The following is a 23,793-nucleotide window of genomic DNA, read 5'->3' as shown; positions in this document are numbered from 1 at the left end:
TTGCTGATGCAGGGATCAGTTATGTCCAACTTTTTGCAACCCTATGGACTGTAGACTCCTCTGTCCATGGGATTCTCCAGGCACAAGTACTGGAATGGGCTGCCATTTCCTCCTCCAGGGGATCTTTACTACCCAGGGATCGAACCCGCATCTCTTAGGTGTCCTGCATTGGCAGATGGGTTCTTTACCTGTAGTGCAAACTGGGAAGCCCAGAGATCATGCAGTTTTAAGCTAACCAATATGAGAATATAAAAGAAAATAATAACTGTAACATATATTCTATATGCCAGACACTGTGCTAAGCATTATGAGTGTAAATAATTCATTTATACAATCAAAAATTTATTAAATACTATTTTCCAGTAAAGGAAACCAGAACTCCCTGGAGAAATGACATTCTAATTTTGAGTCACAAAAACGTACAAAATTAGCCTATTCATCTTAGTACAAAAGTAAAGAATCTATCAAAGACTAACAGAATCAAAATAAATAAAAATCACGATTGACTGATTTAAACATACAAAAATCCGTAAGTTTATAATTTTTAATTAGTCACTGCTTCCCTGGTGGCTCAGAGGTTAAAGCGTCTGCCTCCAATGCAGGAGACCCAGGTTTGATCCCTGGGTTGGGAAGATCCCCTGGAGGACGAAATGGTAACCCATTCCAGTATTCTTGCCTGGAGAATCCCATGGACGGAGAAGCCTGGTAGACTACACTCCATGGGGTCGCAAAGAGTTGGACATGACTGAGCGACTTCACTTCTTCTCACTTCTCAAAGATGGCTAAAGGGCTTCCCTGATAGCTCATCTAGTACAGAATCCACCTGCAATGCAAGAGATCTTGGTTCTATTCCTGGGTCGGGAAGATCCATTGGAGAAGAGATACGCTACCCATTCCAGTATTCTTGGGCTTCCCTTGTGGCTCAGCTGGTAAAGAATCCGCCTGCCTTGCAGGAGATCTGGATTTGATACTCAGGTTGGGAAGATCCCCTGGAGAAGGGAAAGGCTACCTGTTCTAGTATTACCAATCTAACTGTAGTCAATGAAAGTTCTATTTAATAACTGAAATTCAGTTAATAAACACAGAAAGAATAATAGAAGGAAGAATTTACCTTTTGCAATTCTTACTTAAATAATGTATTTAGGCAAAGATCATCAATAGATCCCAAACTACTAAGTCAAGGCTGGCACTATCCCAAACCCACAAATCAATCCTAACAATACTAAAAGTAGAACAACCAGAAGTTAAGTTTATCTTGAGGAGATGCAATAGGAAGTACAGTACAATCTTTGAAGTGGTCGTGATTTAAAAATTGAATGTGAATCCAATCAAGCCTCTAGATCTAAATATTACTTTAAGGAAACTATGGAAAATAGAGATATAATGGAGAACAGAGGTAAAAAATAATATGGATAATTAATCAGCCCAATCCAGAATACAGAAATTTCCATAGACCAAATGACCCAATTTCTCTACTACCTGTGAAAGAGGGCCTGTTACAGAAAAATAACTGAAGAAATATCAACCAAATATAATGTGCAGAATTTGACTGAATAAGTCAAGACATTTTCGAGACAAATTTTTAAATTTAGAAATATGTAAGTTAGATATTAGAGAATATTAAGGGATTATTCATTGTAATTAATTTTTTAAGTATTATAATGGCAGATTGGTAATGTAAAAAAAAATCTTTATCTGTTAGAGATATATACTAAAATATCTGGGGCTTCCCTGGTGGTCCAGATGGTAAAGAATCTAACTGCTAATGCATGAGACCCAGGTTTGATCCCTGGGTTGGGAAGATCCCCTGGAGAAGGAAAAGGCTACCCATTCCAGTATTCTTGCCTGGAAAACCCATGGAAAGAGGAGCATGGCAAGTTACAGTCCATGGGGTCGCAAAGAGTCAGACATAACTGAGGGACTAAGCATGCATGCTGCAAGCACACACTAAAATATTTGCAAGTAAATTATGGTGTCCGGGGTTTGCTTTAAAATGTCTCTCCCTATTAAAAAAAAAAAAAGGATTTAAATTTTAAAAGACTGACAAAATTCTGATAATTTTTAAAGCTGGGTCAAGTGTAATGGGGTTTATATACTACTCACTTAAATTTTGTATTTAAAAAAATTTCCCATCTAAAAAACAAAGAAAATAAAATCTTCATTATGCATCTCCTATGTGTCAATGTTATTCTAAAGTACATTTATTCGTTTTACTCCTTTGATCACACTTGGTTGCTGACATACCAAAATGTCTTTAGTTTGAACTGCATTATTATTGGTTCATAAACACACTTATAGACTCATTAAAAGATTCTAAAATGATATACATCCTAAGTTGCTTCAGTCTTGTCCAACTCTATGCAAGCCTATGGACTATATAGCCCACCAGACTTCTCTGTCCATGGGATTCTCCAGGCAAGAATACTGGAATGGGTTGCCATTTTCATCTTCAGGGGATCTTCTCGATCCAGGGATCAAACCCATGTCTCTTAAATCTCTTGCACTGGCAGGTGGGTTCTTTACCAGTGCCACCTGGGAAGTTCAAAAAATTTAGAGAGGACCATCTTTTTTAGGGTAAGTCATATAATAAAGCACCTCACATCTATCATATTTTACTGATTACTTAAAAAATTTTATAATCACATTGCCTAACTGGATAATTCTGGGAATATGTTATCAAAAATTTAATGCCAAACTTTTGCTTGTGTTTTTTGACAGTGTTACTGTAATTTAGAAAGATAAGAGCCAACATTTTTTAAGTTGCACAATTATATTTTGGATGGTTTGTGTCCCTAAGTTCCTCTTCTTTAGACTTCCAAATAATGTGTCATAGTATATTTGGTATGAAGTAATTCACACCAAATGAGAATTAAAAGATCTATTTTTGAACTGATGATACGATCCAAAAATAAAAGAAAAACACATTTTTTAAAAAGGACATAGTTCACTGTTCACATTAAAAATGGGAACAACATTAATGATGACCCAGAAAGGAACATCATCTGGACTTTAATATTATCTTTTTCAAATATTACCTCATTGTTTTTACCATTTTTTTTTTTGACCAATTCCAAAAGATATTATCTCTCTATTCTTCACACAGAAAAGCTGTTATATAATTCTGGCTAGCATCTACTACCTAGGTGAACTTATATAGGAGCTAGAACTCTTATAACTTAAACTCGAATCAGACTCTAACTTTCTGTAAGGTAATTGTGACTACTAAATAAATTACAATGCTTTGGTCCAGTTAAAGTGGCAAATAGGAAAATATCCAAGCTAAAAAGAAAAATAATTTTCAAGTGTTAATTCTAAATATATGAGAACATTGATCTTGGTTTTTAATATTATTTAGTGAAAGTGGAGAGTGAAAAAGTTGGCTTAAAGCTCAACATTCAGAAAACGAAGATCATGGCATCTGGTCCCTTCACTTCATGGGAAATAGATGGGGAAACAGTGTCAGACTTTATTGTTTTGGGCTCCAAAATCACTGCAGATGGTGATTGCAGCCATGAAATTAAAAGACACTCCTTGGAAGAAAAGTTATGACTAACCTAGATAGCATATTCAAAAGCAGAGACATTACTTTGCTGACTAAGGTCCATCTAGTCAAGGCTATGGTTTTTCCTGTGGTCATGTATGGATGTGAGAGTTGGACTGTGAAGAAGGCTGAACATTGAAGAATTGATGCTTTTGAACTGTGGTGTTGGAGAAGCCTCTTGAGAGTCCGTTGGACTGCAAGGAGATCAAATCAGTCCATTCTGAAGGAGATCAGTCCTGGGATTTCTTTGGAAGGAATGATGCTAAAGCTGAAACTCCAGTACTTTGGCCACGTCATGCGAAGAGTTGACTCATTGGAAAAGACTCTGATGCTGGGAGGGACTGGGGGCAGGAGGGGAAGGGGATGACAGAGGATGAGATGGCTGGATGGCATCACCGACTCGATGGATGCGAGTCTGAATGAACTCCGGGAGTTGGTGATGGGCAGGGAGACCTGGCGTGCTGCAATTCATGGGGTCACAAAGAGTCGGACACGACTGAGCGACTGAACTGAACTGAACTGATAACTCAAATGAGCCAGTACTTGAAGTACTGGCTGATTTAACGACTGGAGCAGGGAAGGAAAAAGGTGATCCTGGAACACCTTGTTATGACAGAAATTTTAAAAATGCTTTAAAAAACACTGTGATGGGGTTTTAACAAGACAACACAGGAACCATTCTGATGGGGTAATCACTGGTCAAATCTTAGACAATCTATGTATCACAACAGAGACAACCATTAATTATATACTATTGAAGAAAAAAGAAACTAGAATACATGAGACTATATCTCACACAGAGAGACAAGACAGAAGAAAAATGTCAACTGCTGACTGGTAAAGGTACAGGTAGAGGGTGTGCATAGTTGGAAAATGGTCATTTTGCAACCATCATACTAAGAATTGGCATAGGCAAGAATCATCAAATCTGGTGGGACGGTAGAGGGATAATTAATGAGTTACAGAATATTTACAGTCTTAAAGTATCTTACCACACACAGCTTATTAGTTGCAAGAAGAAGAAAAAAAAAAAAACAAGCAAGTATACAATGGAGATATCTGACAATCACCAGGCCAGGTACTCAAAAAGAACATCAGTAGGGCAGGCTGGTAGTAGACAGACATTGTGTATTTCCAGATATGTGCCCTTAGAAGGACATACACTTGGTATTCCAAATGCTGGTAGTATTCCAACTACTGATGGATAACCTGAATCTAAAGTGAGAGATATCAGAAAAACAAAAAATATTAAGAGTTCTATTTAAAAGAGGCATTCGGACCTGCACTATTTGAAGATGCCAAAGGCTGAGCAACTATTTCAGATGAAAACAGACGAAAGAAAAATGATAATTAAATGCAACACATGATTTTTTTAAACTACATCCTATACTGGAGGACCAAAAAAAGACAGTGGGAAGGGCATAAAGAACATTAGGTCAAATGACAAAACTGAATATGGATGGTAGAGGAGATAAAGGTGTATTACCGATGTCAGTTTTCTGATACTGATAACCATACCATGTTTATGTTAGAAAAAAAAAAAACAACTAACTCATGAAATACACACTGAATACTTTAGGGCAAAGAGAAATGAAACACACTAACTTGTCTCAAATAGTTCAGAAAAATGTGTGTGTGTCTAAGGAGAAAGATGGAGTGGAGTAGGGGAAGGAGAGCGGGGTCTATGAAAGATAATTGATATTTATGGTAATAAACATCTTAATCCATTTAACTGTTGATGGACTCTTAGCTTGTTCCTGTATATCTTGGCTATTGTGAATAATGCTGCAGTGAACATGGGAAGCAGATATCTCTTCCATACCCTATTTTCATTTCCTTTGGATATATACTCAGAAGTGGTACTGCTGGATTATAAGGCAGTTCTATTTTTAATTTTTTGAGGAATTTCTATTTTCATTTTCCATAGTATTTCCCACCAATTCACATTTCCACCCACAGTTCACAAGGGTTCCCTTTTCTCTACAGTCTTGTATACGTTTGTTGTCTCTTATCTCTTTGATAATTGCCATTTTAACAGTTGGCAATGTTAGGTGATATTGCATTATGTATGAGGTGATATTTCATTATGTTATTGATTTCCATTTCCCCGATTATTACTTACTTCTGCTAAGCAACAACAAAAAAATCCAAGTCACTGGCAAGAACTTTGTTAAGGAGTCTATCCCCAAGTGTTTACCTCTTTTAAAGAGCTTACTGTTTCATTTATTTCCACTCTGATCTTTGTTATTTCCTTCATTCTATTAGTTTTGGGCTTAGTTTCGGCATCTGCTAGCTCCTTACAGTGTAAACTTAATTTGCTTATTTGAGGTTTTGCTCTTTCCTTAATGTAGGTGTTAATTACTATAATCACTCTAAATTTCCCCCCTTTTGTTAATAAATTTTGGTATGTTGTATCTTCATTTTCATTTGTCTCAAGGTTTTTAAAATTCTTCTTTAGTGTATTTTTTGACCCACTCAGTAGTGTATTATTTAACCTCTGCTGCTGCTGCTGCTGCTAAGTCACTTCAGTCGTGTCCGACTGTGCGACTCCATAGACGGCAACCCCATAGACGGTAACCCACCAGGCTCCCCTGTCCCTGGGATTCTTCAGGCAAGAACACTGGAGTGGGTTGCCATTTCCTTCTCCAATGCATGAAAGTGAAAAGTGAAAGTGAAGTTGCTCAGTCATGTCCGACTTCTACATAGGTGTAAATTTTCCAGTCCTCTTCTTGTAACTGACTTCTAATTCTACACTTCTGTGGTTGGAAAAGAAGCTTAATATGATTTTAATCTTAAATGTACTGACTTCATTTGTGGTCTACCATATTATCTATCCTAGGGAATGTTGAATGTATGCTTCAGAAGTATGTGTGTTCAGCTGCTATCGTACGGAAGGTTCTCCATATGTCTGTTGGTGCTTCCCAGGTGGCACAGTGGTAAAGAATCTGCCACCGATGCAGGAGGCGCGAGAGCTGAGGGTTCAGTCCCTGGGTAGAGAAAATCCCTGGAGTAGGATATGGCCACTTGCTCCAGTATTCTTGCCCAGAAAATTCCATTGACAGAGAAGCCTGGTGGAATTCATGGGGTGGCAAAGAATCAGACATGACTGGGTGACTGAACACACACATAATGTTTGTTAAGCGCATCTCGTCTAACATACTGTTTAAATCCAGTTTTCCTTATTGATCTTCTGTTTGAATGATCTCTCCACTGTTGAATATGGGGTACTTAAATCTTCTACTACTATTGTATTGTCATCAATTTTTATCTTCAGATTTGCTCTATTCATTTAGGTGCTCTAATAATATCAACAGATGCATAAATATTTATAAATATTCTCTCTCTGATGAGCTATTTTTATCATTATACAATGACCTTCCTTGTTTCTTCTTACAGTTTTTTGTTCAAAGTCATTTTTTTCTTATATTAAGTACAGCTACCCCAGCTTTCTTTTGATTTCCATTTGCATGAGGTATCTTTTTCTCCCCTTCATTTTCAGCCAATGTATGTTTTTAAAAGTGAAGTGAGTTTTGTTTCAGGTTGTTCTGTTTTGTGGGTTGGTTGGTTTGTTTTTTTCCCCCTAAAATCCATTCAGCTATGCTACATCTTTGAATTGGAAATTTAGTCATTTTACATTTAAAGTAATTACTGATTATTATGTATTTACTACTGTCATTTTGTTAACTGTTTCCCTGCAGTTTCATAATTCTTCATCTTTATTTTACTACATATAACATTTACCATTACAAGTGAGATTTATACTTTCACATGTTTTCCTATTACTAATTAGCACCTTTTCATTTCAGATTAAAGAAATTCCTTTAACCTTTCCTACAAGGCCAGTTTAGTGGTGATTAGCTTCTTTAGCTTTTGCTAGTCTGCAAAACTCTTTCCTTCAATTCTTAAGGACAACTTTCCAGGTGAAATCTTTTTGGTTGACAGGTTTTTTTTTTCCTCAGGAATTTAAATAAATCTTGCCACTTCTCTCTGGTATGCAAAGTCTCTGCTGAAGAAATCTGTTCATCTTCTTATCAGGGTTCCCTTTTATGATCAAGTTATTTTTTTCTTGCTGCTTTTAAGATTCTCTCTTTGTCTTTAACTTTTAACACTAATTATAATGTACCTTGGTGTTGGTCTCTTTGGATTCATTGTATTTGGAAATCTCTGGGCTTCTAGATCTGAATGTCTGTTTCTTTCCAAAGATTAGGAAAGTTTTCACCCATTATTTCTTCTTCTAAGTTTTCTTCCCCCTTTCACTCTCTTTTCTTCTCCTAGAATCCCTATATGATGCAAATGTTGGTTTGCTTGATGTTATCTCATAAGTCTTGACCCTTAGGCAGTAGCTTTTATTTTTATTTATTTAATTTTTTTTAGGGGGGATTTTTTTGATTTATTTAGTAGTTCTATTTTTTTTTATAATTTTAAAATCTTTAATTCTTACATGTGTTCCCAAACATGAACCCCACTCCCACCTCCCTCCCCATAACATCTCTCTGGGTCATCCCCATGCACCAGCCCCAAGCATGCTGTATCCTGCGTCAGACATAGACTGGCGATTCAATTCTTACATGACAGTATACATGTTAGAATGCGAAAGGCAGTAGCTTTTAAAGTATGCACACAGGATTTTTTCAAGCAAAGACTGAGAGATGAGTTTCTCTTTGTTTCCTCCATGCTGAGCCACAGCAAATCCTTGAAAATCCATTAATAACTCTCCTTGTTATACTCTGGTGGGTCTCATGAACAAAAAGCCCCACTGTCTTTCAGAGCTGGTGTTTTTGGGGTCCATATCTCAGGTGGAAGTCTAAAAAAATGGGAGGTAAATGTTGGGTCCAAACTCTTGGCACGTCAGGGGAGGAGCTTGGAGTTGTAAGTTTCTTCCCGATTGCATGTCTCGGTGAGACTGCATCTCAGCCTTTTTTACTCACTTCAGTATGGGTATATTCTCATTAGCCTGATATACAGGAATTGCTCAGCTAGTTTCTGGATTTCCTTCAGCTGAAACTGCTCTGTGTGTAGCCGTGGATTCAGTTTGTCCATAGGAGTGGGTTGCCTGCCACCTTGAACTGGAATCCTGTTACACTGTCTTAATGTATCACTTGTCTGTGAGTTTATTCGAGGTGAAAGGGGTTCGTAATGATGGAGAGAGGAAGAAGAACCAAAACAATCAGTTTTATTAGATAATTCTAGGGAGTTGTACAGAGGCACCCTCAGGAATATGGAAATAAAAGAAAATATTGCATTCTCAGAACTTATATTCAAAATATCAACAGGTAAATGAAAGGTCCCTTCAAAGAGACAGTGAGGCTCTCAACTAGAGAACAGTCTTTCTCATCAGAATGAATTGATCAAAATGGGAAGTGAATCAACTAACTGTTGACAACACCCACTCGAATGCTATCTAGGACAGAAATGATTAGAATCATAGACATTTAAGTTTTCTGTCTGCACTGACAGCTTGTTGTTGTTGTTTAGTTGCTCAGTTGTGTATGACTCTTTGTGATGCTATGAACTGCAATATGCCAGGCTTCCCTTTCCTTCACTATCTCCTGGAGTTTGCTAGACCTTATGTCCATTGAGTCAATGATGCCATCCAACAATCTCATCCTCTGTTGACCCCTTTACTGCCTGCCTTCAATCTTTCCCAGCATCAAGGTCTTTTCCAATGAGTCAGCTCTTCGTATCAGGTGGCCAAAGTACTGGAGCTTCAGCTTCAGCATCAATATTCCAAAGAATATTCAGGGTTGATCTCCTTCAGGATTGACTGGTTTGATCTTCTTGCTGTCCAAGGGACTCTCAAGAGTCTTTTCCAACACTGCAGTTGGAAAGCACTCAGCCTTCTTTATGGTCCAATTCTCACATCTGTACATGACTATTGGAAAAACTATAGTCTTGACTATACAGATAATTATTAATTTAAAAAACAGTTGGCCCTGAACAATGCAGGATTCAGAGATGCTGATTTCTCTGTGCAGTTGAAAATCCACACATTACCTTCACAGTTGGTGTTCTGCATCCACATATTCAACCAACCAGGGATCGAGCAGTACTATAGTATATATTTACTGAAAAAAAAATCCATGTATAAGTGGACCTGTGCAGTTTAAGCCCATGTTGTTTAAGGGGTCAGTTACACAAACAATTGGCTGTGTTAATCTGGCAGGTATTAAATCTCTGACATGAAAAATTCCTTTGTTTGATTCCACAATCAAAATGAATCTGATTTTGACATGGCTTCCCACAAAGATCTGACAATAAGGAGAAAGTATGCTGATAACATATATTTTGTTCTATATAAACTTTTAACTTATCACTATAAATTAAAAACCAGCATACTAGTTTTAATACATTGCTCTAATGAACTTGGATAATGTAAGTCAGTACCATGAAAGTTGGTTTGTTTACTCTTGTAGATAAAAGTGAAATTTCTGCATCAAGAACATTCAGACCATGGCATTTAATTAAAATAGCAAAAATAACAAATGCTCCTTTGTGAGGCTACTTCAGAAAGCACAGCAAATAATGCAAATTGGCTCCCTCAACATCCTGCAAACTGTTTTTATAGTTTCCTTCTCATACTACAGACACTTACTTTGTGCACAACAAATTAACAAATAACAAAAGAGTTTCTCTGATTCCTTTGTGAGGAGTTGGGGGGGGGGGGAATCTGTATGCAATCTGACTTACACAAGGAAACAACCCATATGATACTTAAAGCAGGAGTCCCCAACACATGACAGAGGCTACACGTGGGAGAAAGGATTTATTTTTTAGGTGCAATTATTATGAAGGTTATAGTGGTGGTTTAGACAGTAGAATCCCAGGGACGGGGGAGCCTGGTGGGCTGCCGTCTATGGGGTCGCACAGAGTCGGACACGACTGAAGCGACCTAGCAGCAGCAGCAGCAGCAGCAGACAGTAAAGAATCTGCTCATGATGCTGGAGACCTGGGTTCAATCCCTGAGTCAGGAAGATCCCCTGGAGAAGGAAATGGCAACTCACTCCAGTATTCTTGCCTGGAAAATGCTCTACAAAGGAGCAATACTTTCCCATAATATCTTTTCTGAATAAATTAGAGGCAGTATTTAGTTATCTGAAACAGAGAGAACCCCAACTAATACTCTGAAAGACCAGTACTTTTAATTTCTATAGTTCTAGCTTAATAATTTCAATACCATCATTTTGATAATACCACCACCAATAATAATGAGTTAACAGTTACTTCAGTGCTTAAAAAATAATATCAAGCATTATGATAAGTGATTTATAAACATTCTGATTAAATGCTCTATATTCTGTGAAAGCTACCTCAGGAGAAGGACTAAAAGAGACAAACCACAGCTTCACCATGAGCAGATACAAATCTTCTTATCAACCAATTTGCAGATGTGCTATTCTTAGAAATATGCAGAGTGTGAATAATATTTTAAAGAAGAACACTTAATCTTAGACAATTACTTTATCATTTTGCTCTCTTCAATAATACAGTACCTCAGCCTTTTTAAAGCCTTTTTAAATCACAGAACTCAAACTTGCAGTTCTAACAAAAACAAATATAGCATAATAAAAAGACTCCTTAAAAGGTGCCCTTTGGCTATAATTTGGCTAGAAAAGTTATTGCACCTGAAGATTGATCTCTGCTTCATAAAAGGTTAGGCAGGAGCAGTAATGTCGATCTGAGTCAATATCTGTCAGGACCACCACAAAAAACGTTGGCTGCTTCCTCTCTCTGGACAGCTGCCATCCGCCAGGCTGACAAAACTAAATCAGATAGAAAAAAATAAAACTGTTACATCTTAAAAGTATAAGGTAAATTTAATATTTATAAATCTTTAAAAAATGTTCAATGCTTTCCCATTTACAAAAAATTTTCAGATATTTCACTTCAGCCATTATTTTTTAAAATCAATCACAAATTCATAACGTTAGCATACCTTCACTAATGTGCATACGCATTTTAAGAAGACAGCCTAGATTTTTCCAGAGATGTCACACATTCTGAGACCTAAGTTGGCATCCTAGGATGCCAGGATGTAGGAACAAAGTACTGAGATGAAAAGTTTTGTGTTATTAGAGCAAATCATGAGGCAAGCTGAAGATAAAAGTACTCAGTACCTACCATGGATGGAAAATAGAATTATTTCAAAATTTCATCATTAATCTAAGACTTCAATTCAGAAAAACAGACTTTGTTCATCAAGACAGATCACATTCTGGGCTATAAAATACATCTTAATTTATTTAAAAGGATAAAGTTCATATAAAGCATGTTCTCAGACCACAGTAAAATTAAACTAAAAGTCAGTTACAGAAAAATAACTGGAAAATCCCCAAATACTTGGAGATTAAACAAGACACATCTAAGAATCTCAAAAGAAAATTTCAAATATTTTTAACTAAATGAAAATATAACATTTGTGGGATTCAGGAAAACCAATGCTTAGAGGGAATTTTATAGCAGTGAATTCATATATTAGAAAAGATGAAAATCTAAAATAAATAATCTAACTTTAAGGAAACTAGGATAAGAAGAACAAATTAAATCCAAAGTAAGCAGAAGAAAAGAAATAATAAAATTAGATCAGAAGTTAATGAAATCTATAATAGGAAATCAATAGAGAAAAGCAACAAAATCTAAAGCTAGTTCTTCAAAAAGAACATTAAAGTCAACAAGCCTCTAGCCAGACAAACTAAAAATAAAAGATACAGATTATTAACATCAAAAATGAAAGATGACATATTACTATAGACATTAAAAAGATAATAAAGGAATACTATGCATAAGTCTATGTCCACAAATTTGATAATCTAGATAAAATCAGTTTCTTGAAAGACATAATCTGATAAAATTCACCAAGAAATAGACAATGTGACTACACCTAGATCTATTAAAGAATTTGAATCAACAATTAATAATCTTTCAAAATACAAAGTATCAGGTCCCAAAGGGTTCATTGGTGAATTTTACCAAATATTGAAGGACAAAACTAAAACATCCTCTATAATCTCTTCCGTAAGACTGAAGCACAAGAAATACTTCCTGACTCATTCCATAAAGCCAGCATTACCCTAATACTAAAACCAGAAAAAAAAATTACAATTAAAGTACATATTACTGAGCTTCCCTTGCAGCTCAGTTGGTAAGAATCTGCATGCAATGCAGGAGACCTGGGTTCAATCCCTAGGTTGGGAAGATCCCCTGGAGAAGGAAATGGCAACCCACTCCACTATTCTTGCCTAGAGAATCCCATGGAGAGAGGAGCCTGGCAGCCTATAGTCAATGGGGTTGCAAGAGTCAGACACGACTTAGCGACTAAACCACCACCACAAATCTCTCATGAACACAGTTGCAAAAAGCTTCAACAAAATATCTGCAAATTGAAAATACCAACATATGAAAATGATTACACACCATGACAAAATAAGATTCATTTTGGGTATGCAGAGCTGGTTCAACATTTGAAAATCAATTAATCACATGAAGAAGCTAAACAAGTTATCAGTAAATGCAAAAAAGGAATTTGAGGAAATCAAATACCAATTCACAATAGAAACTCTCAGCAAAGTAAGGATAGAGGGGAGGTTCCTTAATTTGTTAGAAAATACTTACAAAAAAACTACAGCTAACAATATACTTAATGTTAAGAAACTAGATGCTTTCTAGCTAAGATTAGGAACAAGGATGTCACTTCTTACCACTACTTTTCTAAATTATATTGAAAGTCTTAGCTCATACAATGAGTCAAAAAAAAAAAAAAGGAAATAAAAGGTTTACAGATTAAGAAGGAATAAGTATAACTGTCTTTCTACTCCCAAATGACACGACTGTCTCTGTAGAAAACCTGAAAGTAATAAGCAATTACAGCAAGGTTCCAGGATACAAGGTTAAAAAACAAAAGTCAAGTCTCCTATATATACCAACAATGATCAAGCATCATTTGATATTAAAAACACAATACCATCTTCATATATTAGCACCCTCAAAATGAAATACTTAGGTATAAACCTAATAAACTATGTATAATATCTATACAAAAATTATAAAACATTGATGAAGGAAATTAAAAAATAGAGTGATTTCAATGTTCATCAATAGTAAGAAACAATATACTCAAGTTTCAATTCTTCCCACCTTGATTTATAGATTCAATGCAGTCCCCCCAAAAACCCAGCAAGTTATTTATGGATATTGACAAACTAATGTTAAAGTTGATGGTGGAGAGGAAAAAGACCCAGTATAGCCAACTTAAAATCCAAGGAGAACAAAGTTGGGAGAGTGACACTATCTGACTTCAAGACTTACTATATAGCTACAGTCATCAGGATAGTGTGGTACTGGTGAATGAAGATATAAATCGATCAGTTAAGAAGGACACTGAGCCCAGGAACAAACCACGTGAATACAATCAACTGAAGTTTGACAAAAGAGCAAACACATCAGAGTGGAGAAAAGACAGTGTTTTTACAAATGGTGCTAGACCAACAAAATATTCATATACAAGAAAGTAAATCTAGACCCAGACCTTGCACCCTTCACAAAAATAAACTCAGAGTGGACCATACATCTAAATGTAAGATATAAAACTATAAAATATCTAGAGGATGACTGATATAAGAAAAACAAAGACAATATTTGTTTCGGGAATGACTTTTCTGATACAACCCCAAAATTATAAACCAGGAAAGAAAGAGTCAATAAGTCAAATTTCATTAAAATTCAAAACTTCTGCTCTGCGAAAGACACTGTCAAGAAAATGAGAAGATGAACTAAGGACTAGGAGAAAATATTTGCAAAACACATATCTGATAATGTATTATCATCCAAAATATACAAAAGAGATTTTAAACCTAAATAATAAGAAAGTGAACAACTCAATTTAAAAGATAGCAAAAGATCTGAATAAGATTATTGTTGCTCAGTTGCTAAGCCATGTCCAACTCTTTGCGACCCCATGGATTGCAGTATGCCAGGCTCCTCTGTCCTGCACTATCTCCTGGAGTTTGCTCAAATTCATGTCTACTGAGTCAATGATGCCATCTAATCCATTCTGAAGGAGATCAGCCCTGGGATTTCTTTGGAAGGAATGATGCTAAAGCTGAAACTCCAGTACTTTGGCCACCTCATGCGAAGAGTTGACTCACTGGAAAAGACTCTGATGCTGGGAACGATTGAGGGCAGGAGGAGAAGGGGATGACCGAGGATGAGATGGCTGGATGGCATCACGGACTCGATGGACGTGAGTCTGAGTGAACTCTGGGAGTCGGTGATGGACAGGGAGGCCTGGCGTGCTGCGATTCATGGGGTCCCAAAGAGTCGGACACGACTGAGCAATTGAACTGAACTGAACTGATACAGTCTAATCCGCTGTTGCCCTCTTCTCCTATAGCCATCAGTCTTTGCTAGCATTGGGGCCTTTTCCAAAGAGTTACCTCTTTGTAGCAAGTGCCCAAAATATTAGAGCTTCAGCAATGGTCCTTCCAATGACTATTCATGGTTGATTTCCTTTAAGATTTACTGGTTTGATCTCCTTGCAGTACAAAGGACTCTCAAGAGTCTTCAATAACACCACAGTTCAAAAGCATCAATTCTTCAGTACTCAGCTTTCTTTATGATCCAACTGTCACAACTGTACGTGACAGGTGGAAAAACCATAGCTTTGACTATATAGACCTTTGTCGGCAAAGTGCCTAGGTTTCTCATAGATTTCCTTCCAAAGAGAAAGCATCTTTCAATTTCATGGCTGCAGTCACCATCTGCAGTGATTGCGGAGTCCAAGAAAATAAAATCTGTCACTGCTTCCACTTTCTCCGCCTTCTATTTGCCATCAATTGATGGGACCAAATGCCATGACCTTAGTCTTCTGAATGCTGAGTTTCAAGCCAACTTTTTCACTCTCCTCTTTCACCTCTATCAAGCGACTCTTCTCGGTTTCCCTGGTAGCTCAGCTGGAAAACAATCTGCCTGCAGTGCAGGAGACCTGGTTTGATCTCTGGGTTAGGATGATCCCCTGGAGGAGGGCATGGAAACCCACTACAGTAGTCTTGCCTGGAGAATCCCCATGGGCAGAGGAGCCTGCCAGGCTACAGTCCATGGGATCGCAAGGCGTCGGACATGATTGAGCGACTAAGTACAGTACAGGATAGTAAGAAACTCTTCAGTTCTTCTTCAATTTCTTTCTGAATAAATCTCTCTCCAAAAAATATACACAGAAGGCAAATAAGCATATGAAAGATGTTTAATATCATACTTCATAGTTCAGTTCAGTCGCTCAGTCGTGTCTGACTCTTTGCGACCCTGTGAACTGTAGCACATCAGGCCTCCCTGTCCATCACCAACAACCGGAGTCCACTCAAACCCATGTCCATTGAGTTGGTGATGCCATCCAACCATCTCATCCTCTGTCGTCCCCTTCTCCTCCTGCCCTCAATCTTTCCCAGCATCAAATGAGTCAGCTCTTCGCATCAGGTGGCCTCGCATCAGGTGGCCAAAGTATTGGAGTTTCAGCTTCAACATCAGTCCTTCCAATGAACATCCAGGGTTGATCTCCTTTAGGATGGACTGGTTGGATCTTCCTGCAGTCCAAGGGACACTCAAGAGTCTTCTCCAACACCACACTTCAAAAGCATCAATTCTTTGGCACTCAACTTTCTTTACAGTCCAGCTCTCACATCCATATACGACCACTGGAAAAACCACAGCCTTGACTAGACAGACCTTTGTTGACAAAGTAATGTCTCTGCTTTTTAATATGCTTTCTAGGTTGGTCATAACTTTCCTTCCAAGGAGTAAGTGTCTTTTAATTTCATGGCTGCAGTCACCACCTGCAGTGATTTTGGAGCCTAGAAAAATAAAGTCAGCCACTGTTTCCCCATCTATTTCCCATGAAGTGATGGGACCATAAGGGACTGCAAATTAAAAGAATGAGACACTGCCATATACTTATTAAAATGGCCAAAATACAAAATAATGACAATGCCAGATGCTGACAAAGATACAGGACAACAGGAACTCTCACTTATTGCTAGTGAGAATGTAAAATGGTACTGCCACATTGTAAGAGAGAGTGGCAGTTTCTCACAAAATTAAACATACTCTTACCATAAAAGCCAAATATGTACCCAAAGGAGTTGAAAATATATATTCACACAAAACCTGCACATGGATGTTTATAGCAGCTTTATTCAAAACTGTCAAAACATGGAAATAACCAAGATGTCCTTCAGTAAGTGAAGGCACATCCGAGTGAAGGGATATTTTATTGCACTAAAAAGAAATGAGCTATCAGGCTTCCCTGGTGGCTCAGTGGTAGAGAATCTGCCTGCCAGTGCAGGAGACATGGGTTCAATCCCTGGTCCATTAGGATCCCACATGCTGTGGAGCAACTAAACCCGTGTGCCACAACTGCTGAGCGTGTGCACTAGAGCCCAGGTGCTGCAACCACTGAGCCACATGCTGCAACTACTGAAGCCTGCATAGCCTAGGGCCCATGCTCCACAAGAGAAGCCCCATGCTGCAACTGGGGAGTAGCCCCCATCCCGCCACAACTAGGAAAAAAGCCTGGGTGGCCACAAAAACCCAGCACAGCCAAAAATAAATAAAATAAAATAAAGAAATGAGCTATCAAGCCATGAGAAAACATGGAGAAACACAAATACACATTACTAAGTGAAAAACAGTAGTCTGAAATGGCTGCATGTGATAAGATTCCAAATATATAATATTCTGGAAAATACACAGCCATAGAGAGCAAAAAGATTAATAGTTACCTACGGCAGGGAAGACATAACTGGCAGAATTTTGAGGATTTTTAGAGCAGGGAAACTATTCTGTGTAAGACTATAACTGTATATACATAATATTATGTATTCATCAAAATCTTTAGATGTACACCAAGAGTGAAATCTAAGTTAAATTACAGCTTTGGTTCCTGATGACGTGATCAATGTGAGTTCATTCATCAACTGTGATAAATATATCACTGTGGAGGGGGATACTGATACTGTGGAAAGCTGCATGTTTGGGAAATGAGAATATATGTGAATTCTTTGTAGTTTTTGCTCACTTATGCTATGAATTTAAAAGTACTCTAAAAAGTAAAGCTACCTCTAAAAATATGAAAAAGTATTTATCTTGTTAACAGTATTGGAGAAATGGAACAGAAATAGAAACAAGCTCAACAGTACAGAAGCTCTTTGTGCCAGGTTACCTTCTTTAATGCAGTTTCAGCATTTCATTCACCCTTTCAGAACCGTAGTTTCCTCGTCTAAGGCCGAATATTAGTACCCATCTACTCCAGTATTCTTGCCTAGAGAATCCCATGGACGGAGAAGCCTGGTAGGCTACAATCCATGGGTTCGCAAAGAGTTGGACACAACTGAGCGACTTCACTTTCACTAGTACTCTAGATTTATACTTTACTTATACAGATTTACACAGTTTTATACAGTTATACATCAGAACTGGACACGGAACAACAGACTTGTTCCAAATAGGAAAAGGAGTACGTCAAGGCTGTATATTCTTACCCTGCTTATTTAACATATGCAGAGTACATCATGAGAAACGCTGGGCTGGAAGAAGCACAAGCTGGAATCAAGATGGCCGGGAGAAATATCAATCACCTCAGATATGCAGATGACACCACCTTTATGGCAGAAAGTGAAGAGGAACTAAAAAGCCTCTTGATGAAAGAGGAGAGTGAAAGAGTTGGCTTAAAGCTCAACATTCAGAAAACGAAGATCATGGCATCTGGTCCCATCACTTCATGGGAAGTAGATGGGGGAACAGTGGAAACAGTGTCAGGCTTTTTTTGGGCTCCAAAATCACTGCAGATGGTGATTGCAGCCGTGAAATTAAAAGATGCTTACTCCTTGAAAGGAAAGTTATGACCAGCTAGACAGCATTTTAAAAAGCAGAGACATTATCTTGCCAACAAAGGTCCGTCTAGTCAAGGCTATGGTTTTTCCAGTGGTCATGTATGGCTGTGAGAGTTGGACTGTGAAGAAAGCTGAGCGCTGAAGAATTGATGCTTTTGAAGTGTGGTGTTGGAGAAGACTCTTGAGAGTCCCCTGAACTGCAAGGAGATCCAACCAGTCCATTCTAAAGGAGATCAGTCCTGGGTGTTCATTGGAATGACTGATGCTAAAGCTGAAACTCCAATACTTTGGCCACCTCATGTGAAGAGCTGACTCATTGGAAAAGACTCTGATGCTGGGAGGGATTTGGGGCAGGAGGAGAAGGGGACAACAGAGGATGAGATGGCTGGATGGCATCACCAACTCGATGGACATGAGTTTGGGTAAACTCTAGGAGTTGGTGGTGGACAGGGAGGCCTGGTGTGCTGCAAATCATGGGGTTGCAAAGAATCGGACACGACTGAGCGACTGAACTGAACTGAACTAGTACTCTAAAGATATGACACTGAAAGATGAACTCCCTAGGTCAGTAGGTGCCCTATAAGCTACTGGAGAAGAGTAGTAGAGAAATAACTCCAGAAAGAATGAAGAGGCTGAGCCAAAGGGAAAACAGCGCCCAGTTGTAGATGTGACTGGTGATGGAAGTAAAGTCTGATGCTGTAAAGAACAATATTGCACAGGAAAACGGAATGTTAAGTCCACAGTAAATTGGAAGTGGTCAAACAGGAGATGGCAAGAGTGAACTTCAATATTTTAGGAATCTGTGAACTAAAATGGACCAGAATGGGGGAATTTAGTTCAGATGACCATTATATCTACTACCGTACGCAAAAATCCCTTAGAAGAAATGGAGTAGCCCTCATAGTCAACAAGAGTCCAGAATGCAGTACGTGGGTGCAATCTCAAAAATGACAGAATGATCTCTGTTCGTTTCCAAGGCAAACCATTTAACATCACTGTAATCCAAGTCTATGCCCCAACCACTAATGCCAAAAAAAGCTTAAGTTGAATGGTTCTGTGAAGACCTTCAAGACATTCTAGAACACACACACACACACACACACACACACACAAGTCCATTTCATCATAGGGGACTGGAATGCAAAAGGAAGTAGGAAGTCAAGAATACCTGGACTACAGGTAAGTTTGGCCTTGGAGTACAAAATGAAGCAGGGCAAAGGCTAACAGAATTTTGCCAAGAGAACACACTGGTCATAGCAAATACCCTTTTCCAACAACACAAGAGACGACTCTGCACATGAACATCACCAGATAGTCAAAAGCAAAATCAGACTGATTATATTCTTTGCAGCAAAAGACAGAGAAGCAGTATATAGTCAGCAAAAACAAGACCAGGAACTGACGGTGGCTCAGATCATGAACTCCTTATTGTAAAATTCAGACTTAGATTGAAGAAAGCAGGGAAAACCACTAGACCAATCAGGTATGACCTAAATCAAATCCAATTATACGGTACAAATGACAAGTAGATTCAACAGATAACATCTGACAGATAAGACTGCCTAAAGAACTATGGACAGAGGTTTGTAACACTGTACAGGAGGTGGTAATCAACACCATCCCCAAGATGAAGAAATACAAAAAGGCAAAATGGTTGTCTGAAGAGGCCTTACAAAGAGCTGAGAAAAGAAGAGAAGCAAAAGGCAAATGAGAAAAGGAAAGATATACCCATTTAAATGCAGAGTTCCAAAGAATAACAAGGAGAGATAAGAAAGCCTTCCTCAATGATCAATGCAAAGAAATAGATAAAAACAATAGAATGGGAAAGACTAGATATCTCTTCAAGAATTAGAGACACCAAGGGAATATTTCAATGCAAAGATGGGCACAATAAAGGACATAAATGGTATGGACCTAACAGAAGAAGAAGATATGAAGAAGAGGTGGCAAGAATACACGGAGGACAATTACAGAAAAGATCTTCATGACCCAGATAACAATGATGATGGGATCATGCCTCTAGAGCAGGATATTCTGGAATTTGAACTCAAGTGGCTCTTAGGAAGTATCATTACGAACAAAGCTAGTGAGGTGATGGAATTCCAGTTGAGCTATTTCAAATCCTGGAAGATGATGCTGTGAAAGTGCTGCACTCAACATGCCAGAAAATTTGGAAAACTCAGCGGTGGCCACAGGACTGAAAAAGGTCAGTTTTCATTCTAATCCCAAAGAAAGGCAATACCAAAGAACGTTCAGACTACCACAATTGTACTCATCTCACACGCTAGTCAAGTAAAGCTCAAAATTCTCCAAGCTAGGCTTCAACAGCATGTGAATCGAGAACGTCCTGATGTTCAAGCTGGATTTAGCAAAGGCAGAGGAACCAGAGATCAAATTACCAACATCTGTTGGACTATAGAAAAAGCAGGAGAATTCCAGAAAAACATCAACATTTGCTTCACTGACTGCGCCAAGGCCTTTGATTATGTGGGTTACAACAAACTGTGAAAAATTCTCAAAGGGATAGGAATACCAGACCACCTTACCTGCCTCCTGAGAAATCTGTATGCAGGTGAAGAAGCAACAGTTAGAACTGGACATGGAACAATGGACTGGTTCCATATTGGGAAAGGAGTACATCAACGCTGTATATTGTCACCCTGGTTATTTAACTTACATGCAGAGAATACCATGAGAAATGTCAGGCTAGATGAGGCACAAGCTGGAATCAAGACTGCCAGGAGAAATATCAATAACTCACATATGCAGATGACACCACCCTTATGGTGGAAAGTGAAGAGGAAGGAAAGAGCCTCTTGATGAAGGGGAAAGAGGAGAGTGAAAAAGCTGGCTTAAAATTCAACATTCAAAAAACTAAGATCATGGCATCCGGTCCCATCACTTCACGGCAAATAGAAGAGGAAACAATAAAACCAGTGACAGACTTTATTTTCTTGGGCTTCAAACTCACTGCAGATGGTGACTGCAGCCATGAAACTGAAAAACGACTGTTCCTTGGAAGAAAAGCTATGACCAACCTAGACAGAATATTCAAAAGCAGAGACATTACTTTGCCAACAAAGGTCCATCTAGTCAAGGCTATGGTTTTTCCAGTAGTCATGTATGGATGTGAGAGTTGGACCATAAAGAAGGCTGAGCACCAAAGAATTGATGTTTTTGAACTGTGGTGTTGGAGAAGACTGTTGAGAGTCCCTTGGACTGCAGGGATACACAACCAGTCCATCCTAGAGGAGATCAGTCCTGAATATTCATTGGAAGGACTGATGCTGAAGCTAAAGCTCCAATACTTTGGCCATATGATGTGAAGAACTGACTTTCAGAAAAGACCCTGATGCTGGGAAGGACTGAGGGCAGGAGGAGAAGACGACGACAGAGGATGAGATGGTTGGATGGCATCACCGACTCAGTGAAGTTTGAGCAAGCACCGGGAGTTGGTGATTGACAGGGAAGCCTGGTGTGCCATGGTCCACTGGGTCAGAAAGAGTCAGAAATGACTGAGTGACTGAACTGAACTGAGCAAATACTCTTGGGAAGCTCACAAAAGGTAACAAGTGGAAAGTACTCAGAATAGACTCTTCCATATAATTCTGAGAAGTAAATTTTACTTATTATGATTATTAACCCCCTTGATCTGCTGAGTTTCTATTATCATAACACTTTCTTTTCCCTTCTTTGTCAGTTTTTCCCTGCTGCTTCTTTCATTGCCTCATTGACTCCATGATTCATTCTAAAGAAACACTGAAAAAGTAATAGGATGAATTCCTACATTTAGAGAGACACATTAATCACTGTCACAGTTTCTCTACCAAATGAAAAATTCTACCAGACTCATTTCTTTCAGCAGACATCATAAGCAATACATAAAGAAACAGCAGAAAAAACTTAAAAATACATGAATTAGTAAGTGAAATATCTTTCTGTACCACATTTTTGTTTTGAAATAGTAATACAGTGAACAACTATTTATTTACCACATTAGTATCACTTACTCTGTGAAGCTTCTTCTGAAGCTCCCCAGTTTCTCTAAACCCCCTCCAAATCGAAGAATCAAGCAGTTCCACCATGTGCTCCAAACCATTTTATAAATTCTTATTATAATAAATAATTATAATAATAACAATAACCTTTTATTCCTCTCTCTCTACATATATATATATCACTAGAAGTTATATATTTTACTAATCTAGTATAGAAAAGTTAACTTGTCATTTTGTTTACGTGTATATTCCTCCCTTAACAATTCTCAAAGTGACATGACTTCAAATCTCAGATTTTTCTGTGGCCACCATAAGCCTATTTCATTCTAGAATCAGTTCACTTCAATTCAGTTCAGTCGCTCAGTCGTGTCTGACTCTCTGCGACCCCACGAATTGCAAAACGCCAGGCCTCCCTCTCCATCACCAACTCCCGGAATTCACTCAAACTCACATCCACCGAGTCGGTGATGCCATCCAGCCCTTTTCTTCCTGCCCCTAATCCCTCCCAGCATCAGAGTCTTCTCCAATGAGTCAACTCTTCGCATGAGGTGGCCAAAGTACTGGAGTTTCAGCTTTAGCATCATTCCTTCCAAAGAACACCCAGGACTGATCTCCTTTAGAATGGACTGGTTGGATCTCCTTGCAGTCCAAGGGACTGTCAAGAGGCTTCTCCAACACCACAGTTCAAAAGCATCAATTCTTCGGCACTCAGCTTTCTTCACAGTCCAACTCTCACATCCATACATGACCACAGGAAAAACCATAGCCTTGACTAGACGGACCTTTGTTGGCAAAGTAATGTCTCTGCTTTTGAATATGCTATCTAGGTTGGTCATAATTTTCCTTCCAAGGAGTAAGCGTCTTTTAATTTCATGGCTGCAATCACCATCTGCAGTGATTTTGGAGCCCCCCAAAATAAAGTCTGACACTGTTTCCACTGTTTCCCCATCTATTTCCCATGAAGTGATGGGACCAGATGCCATGATCTTCGTTTTCCGAATATTGAGCTTTAAGCCAACTTTTTCACTCTCCTCTTTCTCTTTCATCAAGAGGCTTTTTAGTTCCTCTTCACTTTCTGCCATAAGGGTGGTGTCATCTGCATATCTGAGGTGATTGATATTTCTCCCGGCAATCTTGATTCCAGCTTGTGCTTCTTCCAGCCCAGAGTTTCTGATGATGTACCCTGCATATAAGTTAAATAAGCAGGGTGACAATATACAGCCTCGACGTGCTCCTTTTCCTATTTGGAACCAGTCTGTTGTTCCATGTCCAGTTCTAACTGTTGCTTCCTGACCTGCATACAGGTTTCTCAAGAGGCAGGTCAGGTGGTGTGGTATTCCCACCTCTTTCAGAATTTTCCACAGTTTATTGTGATCCA

General features: G+C 38.4%; 1 protein-coding gene and 1 non-coding gene across 5 annotated transcripts in view; one reads left to right on the top strand and one right to left on the bottom strand.

Moving 5' to 3' along the window:
• SBF2 (SET binding factor 2) overlaps nucleotides 1-23,793 on the bottom strand; it is a 500,673-nt gene that overhangs the window by 263,663 nt on the left and 213,217 nt on the right. For all 4 annotated transcript variants that reach the window (XM_069554404.1, XM_069554405.1, XM_069554406.1 and 1 more), the window contains exon 3: nucleotides 11,164-11,301. In XM_069554404.1, coding sequence (XP_069410505.1) covers nucleotides 11,164-11,301 — 138 coding nt within the window. The remainder of the gene's footprint in view (nucleotides 1-11,163; nucleotides 11,302-23,793) is intronic.
• On the top strand, nucleotides 561-632 carry TRNAW-CCA (transfer RNA tryptophan (anticodon CCA)). The gene has a single exon. It is a non-coding gene; the product is annotated as a tRNA-Trp (tRNA).

Source organism: Ovis canadensis, chromosome 15, assembly GCF_042477335.2.
Source record: "Ovis canadensis isolate MfBH-ARS-UI-01 breed Bighorn chromosome 15, ARS-UI_OviCan_v2, whole genome shotgun sequence".
Lineage (NCBI taxonomy): Eukaryota > Metazoa > Chordata > Mammalia > Artiodactyla > Bovidae > Ovis > Ovis canadensis.
Note: the sequence above shows the minus strand (reverse complement) of the source record. Positions and strands in the feature narration are given on the sequence as shown.